This window comes from Taudactylus pleione, unplaced genomic scaffold (assembly GCF_031769625.1).
Source record: "Taudactylus pleione unplaced genomic scaffold, aTauple2 ptg000573l, whole genome shotgun sequence".
In the NCBI taxonomy this organism is placed as follows: Eukaryota; Metazoa; Chordata; class Amphibia; order Anura; family Myobatrachidae; genus Taudactylus; species Taudactylus pleione.
In genome coordinates, this window is record NW_028284975.1 from 889,121 (window position 1) to 903,622 (window position 14,502).

Below are 14,502 nucleotides of genomic sequence, written 5' to 3' on the forward strand. Positions count from 1 at the left end.
CGAAAGACAAGGTGACAGGCAGCTTGAAAGACAAGGGCAGGAGGCTTGAAAGACAAGGGGTCAGGAGGCTGGAAAGACAAGGGGGTGGAAGGCTGGAAAGACAAGGGGAGAAGGCTAGAAAGACAAGGGGACACGTGGCTTGAAAGACGGGGCAGGAGGCTGGAAAGACAAGGGGCAGAAAGCTGGAAAGACAAGGGGGCAGAAAGCAGGAAAGACAAGAGGGCAGAAAGGGGGCAGGTGGCTTGAAAGATGGGGCAGTAGGCTGGAAAGACAAGGGGCAGAAAGGGGGCAGGAGGCTGGAAAGACAAGGTGACAGGTGGCTTAAAAGACAAGGACAGGAGGCTTGAAAGACAAGGAGGCGGAAGGCTGGAAAAGGCAAGGGGGCAGGAGGCTGGAAAGACAAGGGGGCGAAAGGCTGGAAAGACAAGGGGGAGGCTGGAAAGACAAGGAGGCAGGTGGCTTGAAAGATGGGGGTTGAAAGTGGGCAGGAGGCAGGAATAACAAGGGGGCAGGTAGCTTGAAAGATGGAGGCAGGAGGCCTGAAATACATGGGGCAGAAGGATGGGAAGACCTGGGGACAGGTGGCTTAAAAGATGGAAGCAGGAGGCTTGAAATACAAGGAGCGGGAGGCTGGAAAGACAAGGGGGCAAGAGGCTGGAAAGACAAGGGGGCAGGAGGCTGGAAATACAAGGGGGTGGAAGGCTGGAAAGACAAGGGGGTGAAAGGCTGGAAAGACAAGGGGGCAGGTGGTTTGAAAGCTGGGGGTGGAAAGGGGGCAGGAGGCTTGAATTACAAGGGGGCAGGAGGTTGCAAAGACAAGAGGGCAGGTGGTTTGAAAGATGGGGCAGGAGGTTGGAAAGACAAAGGGGTGGAAAAGGGGCAGGAAGCTAGAAAGACAAGGGGGCAGGAGGCTGGAAAAACAAGGGGCAGGAGGCTGGAAAGACAAGGGGACAGAAGGCTGGAAAGAAAAGGGCAGGAGACTGGAAAGACAAGGGGCAGGGAGCTGAAAAGACATGGGGTCGAAGGCTGGAAAGAAAAGGAGGCAGAAGGCTAGAGTTCCATAAGGCAGGAAGCTCAGGTGACATGGGGCAGGAGGTGACACATGGATCAGAAGATTAGAATGACATGGAGTAGTAGGCTTGAATGACACAGTGAGCTGGAGGTGAAACAGAGCTGGAGGCAACACAGGGCAGGGGGCAGGAGAGATACTGTACAGGAGGGAAGCTAGAGGGAATATGGAGAAGACACAGGGAGCTGGAGGCGATATAGTGCAGGAGGCTGGAGAGACCCAGGGGGCTGGAGGGGACATGGAGCAGGAGGTGACACAGGGAGCAGGATGCTGGAAGAGACACAAGGCAGGAATCTGGAATGTTGCAGGGATCTGGAGGTGACACAGGAAGCAGGAGGCTGGAGATGACACAGGGTATGTAGTTGGAAAGACACAGGGATAGATGGGACATGGAGCAGAAAGCTAGAGAGACACATGGGCAGGAGGCCGGAGGGGACACAGGTGGTGAGTCTGGTTGAACCTTTGATGTATGATAATGACATTATCTATATTCCTACACGAACAGGCATCTTCTGGACAATGGGATTTCCTACATGAATAGTGAATACCAACTGAAGACACTGTCTGCCAAGGGAGAATCAATTTCTTCAGAGGTTTCCCATCACAGAGAAACCACCATATAGGTAAGGTCAGGTGTATTTTTTACTTTGTATTCACATGCTGTGCCTGTACCAAATATATTAAAATTACACATAGTAACCAGCCCACTACCTCCATCTAACTGCCTCTCAGCAAAGAACCCCCCCCAGCCAGTCCAGTCACAGTATCCCTCCATCATTCAGCCCAGTGCACCCCTTCTCCAACCTAGTGTTCCTCTCTTCCACTACCATCTCAGTGACCTCTTTCCAACCAGCCCAGTGCTTCCCTATATATTAACCACTGCCTCTCCACATTATCCTCTAGCTGTCACCCATTGCCTTTCATCCTCTACCTAGCACACCCACTGCCTCTCCTTTTCACCCTCTCCCTGTCACCCACTGCCTGGCACCCTATCTCTCCCTGACACTCTATCCCTGGCATCACCCACTGCCTCTACCTCACACCCTCTCCCCGTAACCCTCTGCCTCTCTCCTCTGTCACTATCTCCCCATCACCTTCTCTCTCCTGTCACTCTCTGCTTTCTACAAGGCATCACCCTCTCCCCGTCACTCTCTGCTTCTCCCTATCACCCACTGCCTCTTCCCCTCACCCACTCCCTTCACCCTTTCCTGTCATCCACTACCTCTCCATCTCCCACTACTTCTACCAGTCACCTATCTCTCCTGCCAGCCACTGCCTCTCCCAATCATACTCCACATAACCCACTGCCAACCCCTGGCATCACCTTCTGACTCCCCCATCGCCCATACCCTGGCATCACCCACTGCCTCTGCCTGTCACCCTCTCCCTTGCATTACCCACTGCCTCTCCCTGTCACCATCTGCCTGCCCCTGCATCACTATCTCACCATCACCCTCTCTCTCCTGTCACCCTCTGCCCTCTACAAGGCATCACTTTCTCCCTGTAACATTCTGCTTTTCACTATCACCCACTTCCTCTTCCCGTCACCCTCTGCATCCCTCCTACATCACTGTCTCCACATCACCCTCTCTCTCCTGTCACCTTCTGCCTCCTACCTATGTTGAGCCTGTCCTGTACAATAAAGTGTTTCTTGTTAACCGACAGGACATCATAACGTCACGCTGTGCCACTGAATAAGAGAGGAACATGTGAGGACTGGAGAGCAGCTAGAACAGAATAAGAAGAAAAGTGAGGTAACTAAGGTAAGTGTCTGGGGTTGTGGGGGGGGGGGTTCTGCCTATTTTGGCAGTCCCGGGCCCCATAATTTCTGATCACAGCCCTGGGTACAGGATACTTTAATTATTCAAAATAGGTCATAATAATCCCTAACCTAGGTCAAACAGTTCCACTTAGCTATGTATATACAGTATGTTACAAAAAGTAGCATACCAGGTACTATCATTCTCTCAATATTTAGTAGAGACATATTTTGCAGATAAACAGAAGATGAGATCTGTCACTGTAGGTACCTTCCAAAAGCCAAAATGAATACTCAGCATGTCATACCTGCTTTGAAGCCTGTCACTCCCTCTCCAACACTTTCTACAATGCCTGCACCTTCATGACCAAGAATAACTGGAAATACCACATCTTTGAGATCACCGGTGACTCCATGTTCATCTGAACGACAGATTCCTGTAGTCACAATCTGAAACAAGAGACCCAAATGAGTACAAAAACTCCAGAGCAGTTTCCTTGGGATCTCGCTAGTATTTATTTTCACCAAGGATTTCCTTAAAAAAATGTTAATATAGCTTTAATGTTAATTATATTATTTTATTCTTATTATTTATTTTATTATTCAACACTTAGGAACTCATTTAGAGTTATATATATGAATGTATTTTATCTTGTTAAGGATGCATCACAACATATGCAGTTTAAAAACAGTATCTTTTGCGCTAGACGTATGTCAGGCATAAGTGTACATACCTACCACCCATTATAGTGTAAAGATGTGGTTGACAGCAGTAAATGATAGTTGCATTACACTGTAACGAAGTGTCATATGCACAAAGGAGAATATTGTCTTGATAGTTATTAATAAATGCAAAAATTGCAATTTTAATATAAAATGTAATTGCATTTAAAAATGATATCTTTAAGGTCAAGAGGTTGTATTAATGGTAAAACCATGCTGAATTGGCAAATTATGCCTAGTTTATTACACACGCAACTGTGCCAAGGGTTATTTACCTCTAATGTCATCCTGACTTTTTGCAGCTTGATAAGTAAAGTAATTTGCCATTAACATAGAGGTCTAATAGGACGGTGGTAAGCACAGGTAATTAGGTTAACATTCCCTGATTAGTGATAACATGAAGTAATGTAAAAGCCTTTTTCTGGGATTTAGGGCCTGATTCAGAGCCGCTCGTAAGCGGCTGCTCGTTCGCTCCAAGCGATGTTTGCCCAACTGCGCATGCGTATGGATCGTAATACGCATGCGCGATCCAGTCAGTGCGGCTGAAAATCGTGTGCTCGCAAAATAGCGAATGCCTGCTATTTTGAGTGACAGAATGAGGCGTATGTGGGTGATAACAGGGGAAGGTGCTTGAAAACGGGGAGTGGAGATCCGAACGCAGGCGTGCTTAAAGGTCAAGACGGGCGTTTTAAGGGTGTGCATAATTAATACAGCAGCGTCATTGACCACGTCACTGGGTTATTTTATAGCCAGAACTGCTCGCAAAATTGTGGTAGCAAAAAACAACCACAAGAATAGTGAGCAGTTCATACCCTGGTCGGTGTACTCGATTAATCTAATAAATAGCGGACATGACGTAGGATGCGAGCGGCCAGGGGGCGTATTTTTTTAAAAAATGACCGCAAGTTTTGTTCGCTCGTTCAGACATAGAGGCGTGAGCAGACCGCAAAGAGCGAACGGTTCATTTGAATAGCCACCCCTATTTTCTGAACGAGCGAGCGCAAATAGCGTCCGGCTCTGAATCAGGCCCTTAATCCCAGTCTCGCCAGACTTTGGTCTCTACACCACTTAATAAACAAACCCCATAGCAACAACAGTTTCAATTTATGACACTCCTTGTTGCTGTATTAGTGAGAAGCTTAACTGTTCTAACTGGATGTCTAACACAGGGGCCTAATTATCCTTAAATATTTGCAGATAATTCCCAGAAGCAGCTGTTTTCAGGGGATACTCGCAAATATTACGTATCCCCCAGACGTACTAAGGAGAGATCGCAGCAGATATCGCGGTCCTTCCATTTCTGACAGCAGCCACAACCCCCATAGAAACCTAAAAGCTGTCAGATTTACCAAGCTCTTCGCATTCCGGCCCCTGCAGCTTATGCCATCTAAAGATGGTATTGTGTTGCAGTAGCCTATGGACTACACTTTGCAAAATTTACCGGCAATAGACACCGCACATGAATGGTCTGTAGATCGTGAATGCCTTGGAGCCCCTATAGAGGAGTCAAGAGACCGCTGAGGCAGTCACTTCATTCTGAGCATATCACAGATATGAGCTACGGTTGCTTTTTGTGCTGCTTAATACATTTGTGCGCTATTATCATAATGCGATCGTGGGAGCTAATACTGCGCCCAGATCACATTGAGTATGTGACTATTGTTAAATGGGCCCCACAATCTCTAACTGCATGGATGTTTCTGAATTATTATGTGCATGCTAATAACTTTCTCTTATAGAATATATAAATGTTTAGTTTATTTATTTTATACAAATGTTTACTACATTATTATATACCTTATGGAACATTTTTCTATATTTTGCAACCCATGCAGCCTCTAACCCCTGGCGGAGGTGATGTCATGATGTCACAGAACAAGAAACGCTACGGGCCTCAACCTGCACCTTCAATGCAGTAGGACACCTCTCCAGGCACCCCACATGCTAGAGACAGATCATTTCAGGGCAGTGACAAACAATGAATAAATAATCTAAACTTCATAATAGTTCAACTTATTCTTCAAATTTCACTCTACTATATAATATTTATTATAAATAAGGAGGAGGATGAACACTTACTTTAACGCGTATCTCATGGGCTTTAGGTGGATCCACTTCTATTTCTTCAACAGAAAATGGTTGATTTGCTTCCCATGTCACTGCTGCCTTGCATTTGATCACCTAATGATGTGATTAAAACTCATTGGCTTTAATGTTTTGATAAGTAATCACAATAAACATTATATTATACCTAGTTTTAACATAACTATAAAGTCACTTTGGCCCTAATGCAAAGCTGAACTCAAGATGGCCGTAATCACTTTCACATTGTGCAATTCTTATATTTGACCAAACGGTATGCAAAATTGTAGGTAGAGTATCTCTGATGTCAGTCTACTATTTCCCTGTGCTCACTTTCTTAGCCATCGTTACCCTGAGTGTGCATTTATATCAGCCCTATCCTTGACGCGCCTCTGAATCAGGCCCTAAGTTGCGTAGTACTCTGTATAGGCCATATTTGCATAAACTTGGCTCCAGGGCATATGCAGTGCAAAAACAAGTTACATCCACAAAACAGACGTCAGTTCTATTAGTGCATATGCATAGCATACATTATTTAGTTTTGGATTTGCTGAAATGTTTACATTCTTTAAGAATATATTTTTACATATTTGATACTATTCACATATATAATTGCCACAAAAAATCAAAAATTTGCAGAGATACTAAAAACCGATGAAAATACAGTGAATGTAGACTAATATAGTTTTGCATCCATCTAATGATATTTTTCATATGTAAGTGTGCATCAGACCCAAAAGAAGAACACTGTAGAAACAATCAGAGGTCCGAATCAAACTACACTCAGGTTAGGCTTTTTTATTCCACCACATATTTTATTCAACTTTTTTAAATGACTAGAAAGGGGAACAGCATTTTTCAAACAAAAATTAAATAAGTTATATTTCAAAACAAGATACAACTTTGTTTCCTAAAAATATAATGGACCAACACCCCCACTCCAGGTGCACATGACGTCATAGCATCACAGAACAGCTGCTGTATACCAGGAAGGTTGGTGGCCTGCACCTTTCTCTCCAGGCACCCCATAAGTTGCGAAAGGTTACAGTCAAGGGGCAGCTACTGTGCCCCCCTGGCCTTGGATGGTATCACCAGTCGCACACCCCATTTCAAAGCCGTTGGTTATTGCCACTTAATAGTATTGCTGTTTTACATTCGGTAGATGAAAATTCATATAGTCGGTTGCTATGAAAGCAGAAATTTTGTCAATAAACCCTTTGGTCTCATACAGCATTTGTGGTCAACAGAGTCTAAATACGTTCTTAGGAGGAGATGTATCCATGATCGCATTTATAATGTGATCTTTAAAGTCCATCTTTGCCATACATACCTTCGGTAAGGTCTGCCAATATGCTCCTTCACTTACGCATGTGATGTAATGCACAGCCATTAGGCTGAACAAGCACTCATGGCCACCATCGGAGTGGAATTCTATGGATCGCTCTCAGGGCCACATTATGGAATTGTAGCCAGGGCCGGCTCCAGTACAGTTAATAGCGATCAATACTCGCATGTGGCGAAGCAGGGCGCGACCGAAACTGGGGGCATGGCCTAATTACCATAGGCCATGCCCCTTAAGTGACATTATTTGGAGGCATGCCCGCATGGCGTGCCTCCAAATGACCTCAGGCTGAGGGTAAGCACAGCACTCCGTCACTACCTGGGCTTCCCCCAGCTCTCTCCCGGCACTGAATGGATGCCAAGCGCATGCGCGCAGCATCCATTCAGCTACTCCGGGATCGGCCACCGCCGCAGGCAGTGGGGGTCCCCAACCTTCCGATTTGACCACCAGCGGGCCACTTCGGCCCATAGGTGGAGCTGAAATCGGGATGTTGAGGAGGGGTACGCCCTCTATGGGGTGGCGCCCCTGTTCGACCGCACTGGTCGAACAACCCAAGAGCTGGCTCTGATTGTAGCTAATAGACTACAATGGCTTACGCCATGTAATGATGGCATTAGCTATCAGGCACAAGCTCTAGAAATGTACACCTGTCAGAGTTTGATACATATGGCCATATCACACCCCATTAGAAACTTATAGGGAACACTGGCCCTGATTCAGACCCACTCGCAAGCGGCTGTCCGCTCGCAAGTGGGTCGATGGTCTGCACTGAGCATGCGCACGATGGAGGGAGCTCCGTCGTGCGCATGCGCCAGACGCGACGAGCGAAGGAAAGTCCTTCGCTCGTTGTGTCTGATCAAAGGGGGCGTGCTGTCGATGTTGATTGACAGCACGCCCCCTTTGGTGGGCGTGCCGGGGGCGTGCCTCCCTGATGGGGGCGTTCCCATGGGAACGCCTCCCGTCAGAAGCCGGCCCACTGACATCACTAGTGATGTCAGTGGGAGTGATTTTGGCTCTGATAGAGCCAAAATCACTCCGGGGCTTGCGGTTGAAAACCTCAACCGCAGGCTCCGGCTCGCAGTTTCGATGGTCACGACCATCGCGGCCATCAAACTGCACGCTCGTATAGGCTGTGGGTGGTGACCCACAGCTATACGAGCGTCCAGGAGGACGCTCCATTTTTATGGAGGGCGGCCCTCATTCAGAGCGTGTGCTCTGCTCAGAGCGTACGGCTCTGAATGAGGGCCACTGTGCTGCAGGGCCACAGCAGATATCTCCAGCATCTGCTGCAGACCCTATACATACATATGGGAAACCAATATAGCTGTGGTAAAACCTCCGAAAATTGCATTTTCTGAAAATTTACTGTCAAAATTCTTTGATACATCTAGGGACTTAGAGGTTTATTTACTAAGCCTTGGATAAAGGTAAAGTGAACGGAGATAAAGTCCCAACCAGTCAGCTCCTAACTGCCATGTCACAGGCTGTGTTTGAAAAATGACAGTTAGGAGCTGATTGGTTGGGACTTTATCTCTGTTCACTTTATCAGGGCTTAGTAAATAGACCCCTTATTCATCATAGAGCAACTAAAGTCCCCAGTTAGTCAAGTATCAGTCTCGCTGCAACATGCTGCAGCATATACTAAGCTAACAGAGCAATTCAATATTGCACCTGTGCGTGGACAGCTGCTTCAAAAAACAGATGTCTCCACAATCCCTACCACTACTGATTCCACTGATAGAATTAGTTTTGGAGTTTGATGAATGAAGTTCCCCATACTACAGTGGATGGCGGACCATATTGGGAGTGAAATGTAAGCAGGACATATCAGTGATATTTCCTGCATTGTATAAGGAATATGGATCAGTGCCCTGTTTACACAAGGAGTCATATACAGCAGTGACACGCCTCCCCAAAGTGACATCCGCTGCGGGGAGGGCTGTGGTGTACACGGCTAAGCTGTGTGCCTGCAAAAAGGGACTTGGCCTCACAGGTAGGGGGCGTAGCCTCGCGGACTGAACCCCCATTGTAATCACTTCGGAGGGGTCCCGTAGGTGCGAACTGCCCCCAGAGACCACTGTGTGTGCAGTGCCGGCTCCCTCAATGTGTCAGGAGCCGAGTGCTGCACATAATGCTACAGTGCAGCACCCGGCTCCTGTCACTGAGGAACTTTGGTGTCACCCCTCGGCGGGTGTCACCCGGTTGTGGCCTGTACCCTCCCGCACCCTCCTTGTGACACCACTGATATCAAGTCATTTGGTGATGTTTGCTGCCTTGAAAGGAAAAAAGAGGAATCCAGAACCTCTCTCTCAGAATCCAAACGTGAACAAAGGGGGCGATTCAGACCCAGATGCTTAGCCGCGATCGTTCACTATGGGCGATTGTCGCCCATCTGCACATGCGTATACAGCAAAATACCCATGCACGAACCAATCTGTTTGATCGGGAAGTGCTCGCTCGAAGCCCACAGATGTGCCGCTCCTTTGAGTGACAGATAGTGCCGTTTGTGGGTGGTAACAGGGGAAGGTCCAGGAAAATGGGGGAGTGGATGTGCGAATGCAGGCATGTCTGAGCGTCAAAATGCCGTTCTTTGGGCGTGCATAATTAGCATGGAGACATCATTGTACACGTCACCTGGTTGTATTTCAGCCTGCAGTGATCGCAATGCTTGCGGCAGGGTAGGGTCTACCTGAGGCGCTGCGAGCAGCTCCGATGGCTCTCGATGTTACTGATTAATCATACATTTCCTGGAGATGACGTGTGCTAAGAAAGAAAAGTGGGCGTCATTACACTGGCGTGAGAGCACTCTGCCGTCTTTCTCTAAAGCTGGCCACACACACAGTGATCTGCACATGATCAGCAGATGTGTACGATTTCCCTTGAAACTCTCCCCGGCAGCTCAGCACACGATCTTCACACGATCTGCACACAATTTGATTCCAATCTTCAAATGATCTCTCCTGCATCCAGACTTTCACAGTGCATCGCCTCCTAGATTGTCAGATCTGCCCTACTGCACGGCAGATCTGACGATGCGATGTGTGACCAGCGGGGACGCGCATCGCATCGTGATCGTGAGTGGGGACTCACGATTTACTCAGGAGTTGACCCATATTTTAAACGATCTGTTGTTCCAATGTGTCGGAATCGGCCAGATCGGGTAAAATATCGCTATGTGTGTGGCCAGCATTAGCCATAGAGGGTGTCCTTTAGCCTGGCTGTGCGATCACAGAATTTGCATATCCGGCTGCGAGCCACAAGCGTTGCGTATGCATCTGATGGTACCGATGGTTGCATACAGTTCCTGGAAATGACGTGCATGGGCGTCTTTAGACTGGCTGGTGGGCATCTGCATACACAAAGCGATCACACGCCAAGACATAGTGGGCATGCTAATGTCTTGCCGTGTGATCGCCTTCCTTCCCGAATTTGCATACGCATCGAGCGAACGCATCTAGTGAGCGGGTCTGAATCAGGCCCTATATCTGCAGATCGAGTGATCTGCAGATATATCTGTAGATGATGGTCGTTCATACACACTGAATGACCATCATCTTCCAGGAAGCCGCGGATCCCCGCGGCTGCCGCTGCATGTGTACGGGCAATCGGCTGATCGCCCGTACACATTAGCCGATGGACAGATATATCTACAGATATATCTGCCATCAGCTGTGCAGCACAGCCAACGCGATATGTCTGTGAATGACGTAGTTCATAGACATATCGCTTGTGCACACTAGCCGACGGGCACCCAAATTATTGGCCGATCAATTGCTTAGTGTCTGGGTCTGAATGAGCTCCAAAGTCCTTTCTGGCACAGGTTCCCTCAATTGAAAAATCAGTAACACTTCTTAAAAACCAGTAGTTTATTGAGTAATTGTCACAGGTCTTTAATTCAAACACATCCGTATCATATAGGTGACCATCAGATACATCATACATCAGGCCCCCCGGAAAGGCAGGCAAGCCTCCCAAGCACCAGCGATCCGTTTGCACTTACTGTAAAGTCCCGCTGAATCGCGTCAACAAGGCCCCGCCCCCTGCCGCACAATGGCATTAGTAACGGCATTGTGAAGAGGGGGCAGAGCCGCGATGATGGGATCGCAATGTCGCGCCCCATGCTCCACCCCCATATACGTGTCACCGCTTGACCACGCCACTTTTCACCGCGATCCGCCCCCCCGCCGAGAATGCCTGACAACTCCCTCCTGGAAGGAAGGAGTGAAATGTCGGCATGTATGACATCAGGTCTACAGAGTGCCAGCACTGTGACAATTCTATATAGAATCAAAGCAAAGTCTCCTGCTTTACCTTTGTAATGAATAGGTCTGTTACTTCAACAATAGGTGAAAAACAATCTTTGCATCTACTTTAATGAATGATGAATGACCCCAATGACTGAAAAGTAAATGCTTTAACACTAAGGGCCCGATTCAAACCCGCTTGCTAGGAAGCGTTTGCACGCAGCCAGCCGATCTTTTGCATTCTGTGCATGCGTATGCATTGCAGTGCTCTGCGCGAACCAGTCTGAGCGATAGGGAAGTGTTCGCTCGCTGCACAAAGACAGCCCGGCAGAATGAGTGACAGGAGAAGCCGTTTGTGGGTGGTGACGGGCTGGCCGCTAGAAACGTTGGAGTGGAGGTGCGAACGCAAGCGTGCCTGAGTGTCTTAACGCCGTTTCAGAGGTAGCGTCATATTACACATCACATGGTTGAATTTTACACTGATGTGCTCGCAGTGCTTGTGGTAGGCCACAAGCGTTGTGTATGCATCTGATGGTACCGATGGTTGCATACAGTTCCTGGAAATGACGTGCATGGGCGTCTTTAGACTGGCTGGTGGGCATCTGCATACACAAAGCGATCACACGCCAAGACATAGTGGGCATGCTAATGTCTTGCCGTGTGATCGCCTTCCTTCCCGAATTTGCATACGCATCGAGCGAACGCATCTAGTGAGCGGGTCTGAATCAGGCCCTATATCTGCAGATCGAGTGATCTGCAGATATATCTGTAGATGATGGTCGTTCATACACACTGAACGACCATCATCTTCCAGGAAGCCGCGGATCCCCGCGGCTGCCGCTGCATGTGTACGGGCAATCGGCTGATCGCCCGTACACATTAGCCGATGGACAGATATATCTACAGATATATCTGCCATCGGCTGTGCAGCACAGCCAACGCGATATGTCTGTGAATGACGTCGTTCATAGACATATCGCTTGTGCACACTAGCCGACGGGCACCCGAAATATTGGCCGATCAATTGTTTGGCGAATATAGCTGTCAGTGTGTTTTTATTATCCACTTCATTAAGATATTACAATTTTATTATTATATGTCAACTACATTGGAACAAACACATGCACTAATATAACTAGAGGTGGATTCGGAGGAGATATATATATTATTTTATTACAAATATACATTAAAATTATATTTAATCGGTGATATTTAGAATATTGTTTAGCCTCTTATTTATAGTCTCATTACGTTATTATGGTGAGTCTGAGAAAATACTCCCCAACCCTAGAATGGTTCTGATATAATGTATTACATAATGGATGAACAAAAAAAACCCCGAAAACTTCAAATTTAGTGAATGATACCAGTAACTCATACATACTTCTGTTGAAACAATTGGTACTAATAACAAAATGAAAAAACACATCCAGTTAGTTTTTGAAATAATTTCTAAGGCTAAAATGCTTCTACAGCTGTTCCACAAACATTCAACACACACTTGGTCTGGGCTGTGATTTCCCTACCTGAAAATTATATATATTTGGGTAAGAAGAACTAAATTATTACAGGCAAGCTTTTTACTGCACCATTGCTCTAATGCTTATAATGGAGTAACTTATCTCTCTGTGGTTCACATCAGACTATATTTACGAAAGTGAGCTTTTAGAAGTGGAGATGTTGCCCATAGCAACCAATCAGATACTAGCTATTATCCTATAGAAGGTGCTAGTTAAATGTTAAGTAGAATCTGATTGGTTGCTATGGGCAACATCTCCACTTCTAAAAACTCTAACTTTAGTAAATATACCCCCAACTCATGAAATCTCTCTGGCACTGTAAGTAAGTTCCTAATAATAGTGTATTAATATAGGACAGACTGTCATAATCAGACTATTTCTCTCCTCACCAACTGGAACCTGTTCTACTTATACAGTATTTAAAATAGTGAGTCAATTTATTATCAACAATAGTCAACTTAATATCTACTGTATTTATTGACATAATTGTAACTCTTGTAGCCAAGTACTGTACTAGTATGCCTTGTATTTTTTATATTTCTTGTCCATTTTATTTGAAGGGTTTTTTTAAGTAATTTTAATATAACCGTTCATATTTTTTGCATGTTTTGAAATTTGCATGATTCAGATCTCATTAATGTTGGTACAAATGGTCTTAAATAGAAACATTTGTTGTACAATTGGTCCAACATAGCTGACAGTGCAGTATACTCTAACACAATTAAATAATTTGCAAGGAGCAATATAAATAGTAAGACTGGTAGAGCTAGGTCTATAACCTATCAAGATATAACTGACATTTGGTCATTAAATAAAAGTATAGTATAGTCCGAAGACTTACTGTATGATTGTGCCTGAAAACAAACACATGAATCGACAGTATGTGTAAATGTAATAATAGCATAATAAACAATGGTCTACCTACAGTAATATGGTAATGGATAGAACACATATCTGCTCTTACCTTGCCTGCTGTCTCCATGTCTGGTAATGCTGAACTAAAAAAGTAAAATGAGGAAATCTGTGAGTTAAACTAGTGCTCTGCCAAATGTTTCAGTCTGCCTTATATGAGTGTTTATGTAATACATGTGGTTAATCATTCTACTATGCTGTTATCCTTCAAATCTGAGCTTGGTCATCGGTCAAAAAACATGTGATTATACTTTGTAAAACATTCTTATCTTTCCTGTCTTGCAGTTACATTCTGTAATGAAATGCCTTATAATAATGTGCAAAGCACTACTTGTCGACACTAGAAAAACTACATTCCTAAAACCTATTAGCTTATGTATGTATATGTATAAAAGTGATCTTTCACTTTGATTACTTTTTTTTATAAAAACACAGTTTAAATCAGCAGTAAAACACAAATAGTAACACATATACAAGACATAAAATATACAGAGCTTATCTGTCCATGGGCGAAGTTCAGGGTACATTGTTGGCCCGAACACGTTTCATCTCGTATGGGAGATATTATCATGGGGAAGTCTCCCATATGAGATGAAAGAGTCATTTTTTGGGACTTGATCAGTCCTAATGATTCACAGTGTACATTGCCTTGTGTCCGATTTGCAGCATTTAAACAGTACACACTACAGTATGTTGCATTTCTTCTCTGTTTTATCCTATATATCCTGATTCAATTGGTAGTTATATGACCGAAGGCAGTTGTATCAGATAAGTTGTTGAATCTATTCATTTTATTTTAGTACACACTGAGTATTTTTTAGTTTAGAGACACACACTCTTAGGTGCTCTTT

The 14,502-nt window shown here is 45.5% G+C and overlaps 1 protein-coding gene across 1 annotated transcript in view; it reads right to left on the reverse strand.

The window, feature by feature from the left end:
• The window catches only part of LOC148481556 (alcohol dehydrogenase 1-like), a 29,006-nt gene extending 15,174 nt beyond the window's left edge, over positions 1-13,832 (reverse strand). Inside the window, exons 1-3 of the mRNA XM_088453204.1 lie at positions 13,704-13,832; positions 5,631-5,732; positions 3,137-3,278 (exon numbers count right to left, since the gene is read on the reverse strand). Of these exons, the coding sequence (XP_088309330.1) occupies positions 3,137-3,278; positions 5,631-5,732; positions 13,704-13,721 (262 nt within the window). The 5' untranslated portion in view covers positions 13,722-13,832. The remainder of the gene's footprint in view (positions 1-3,136; positions 3,279-5,630; positions 5,733-13,703) is intronic.
• Positions 13,833-14,502: the final 670 nt, after the last annotated feature.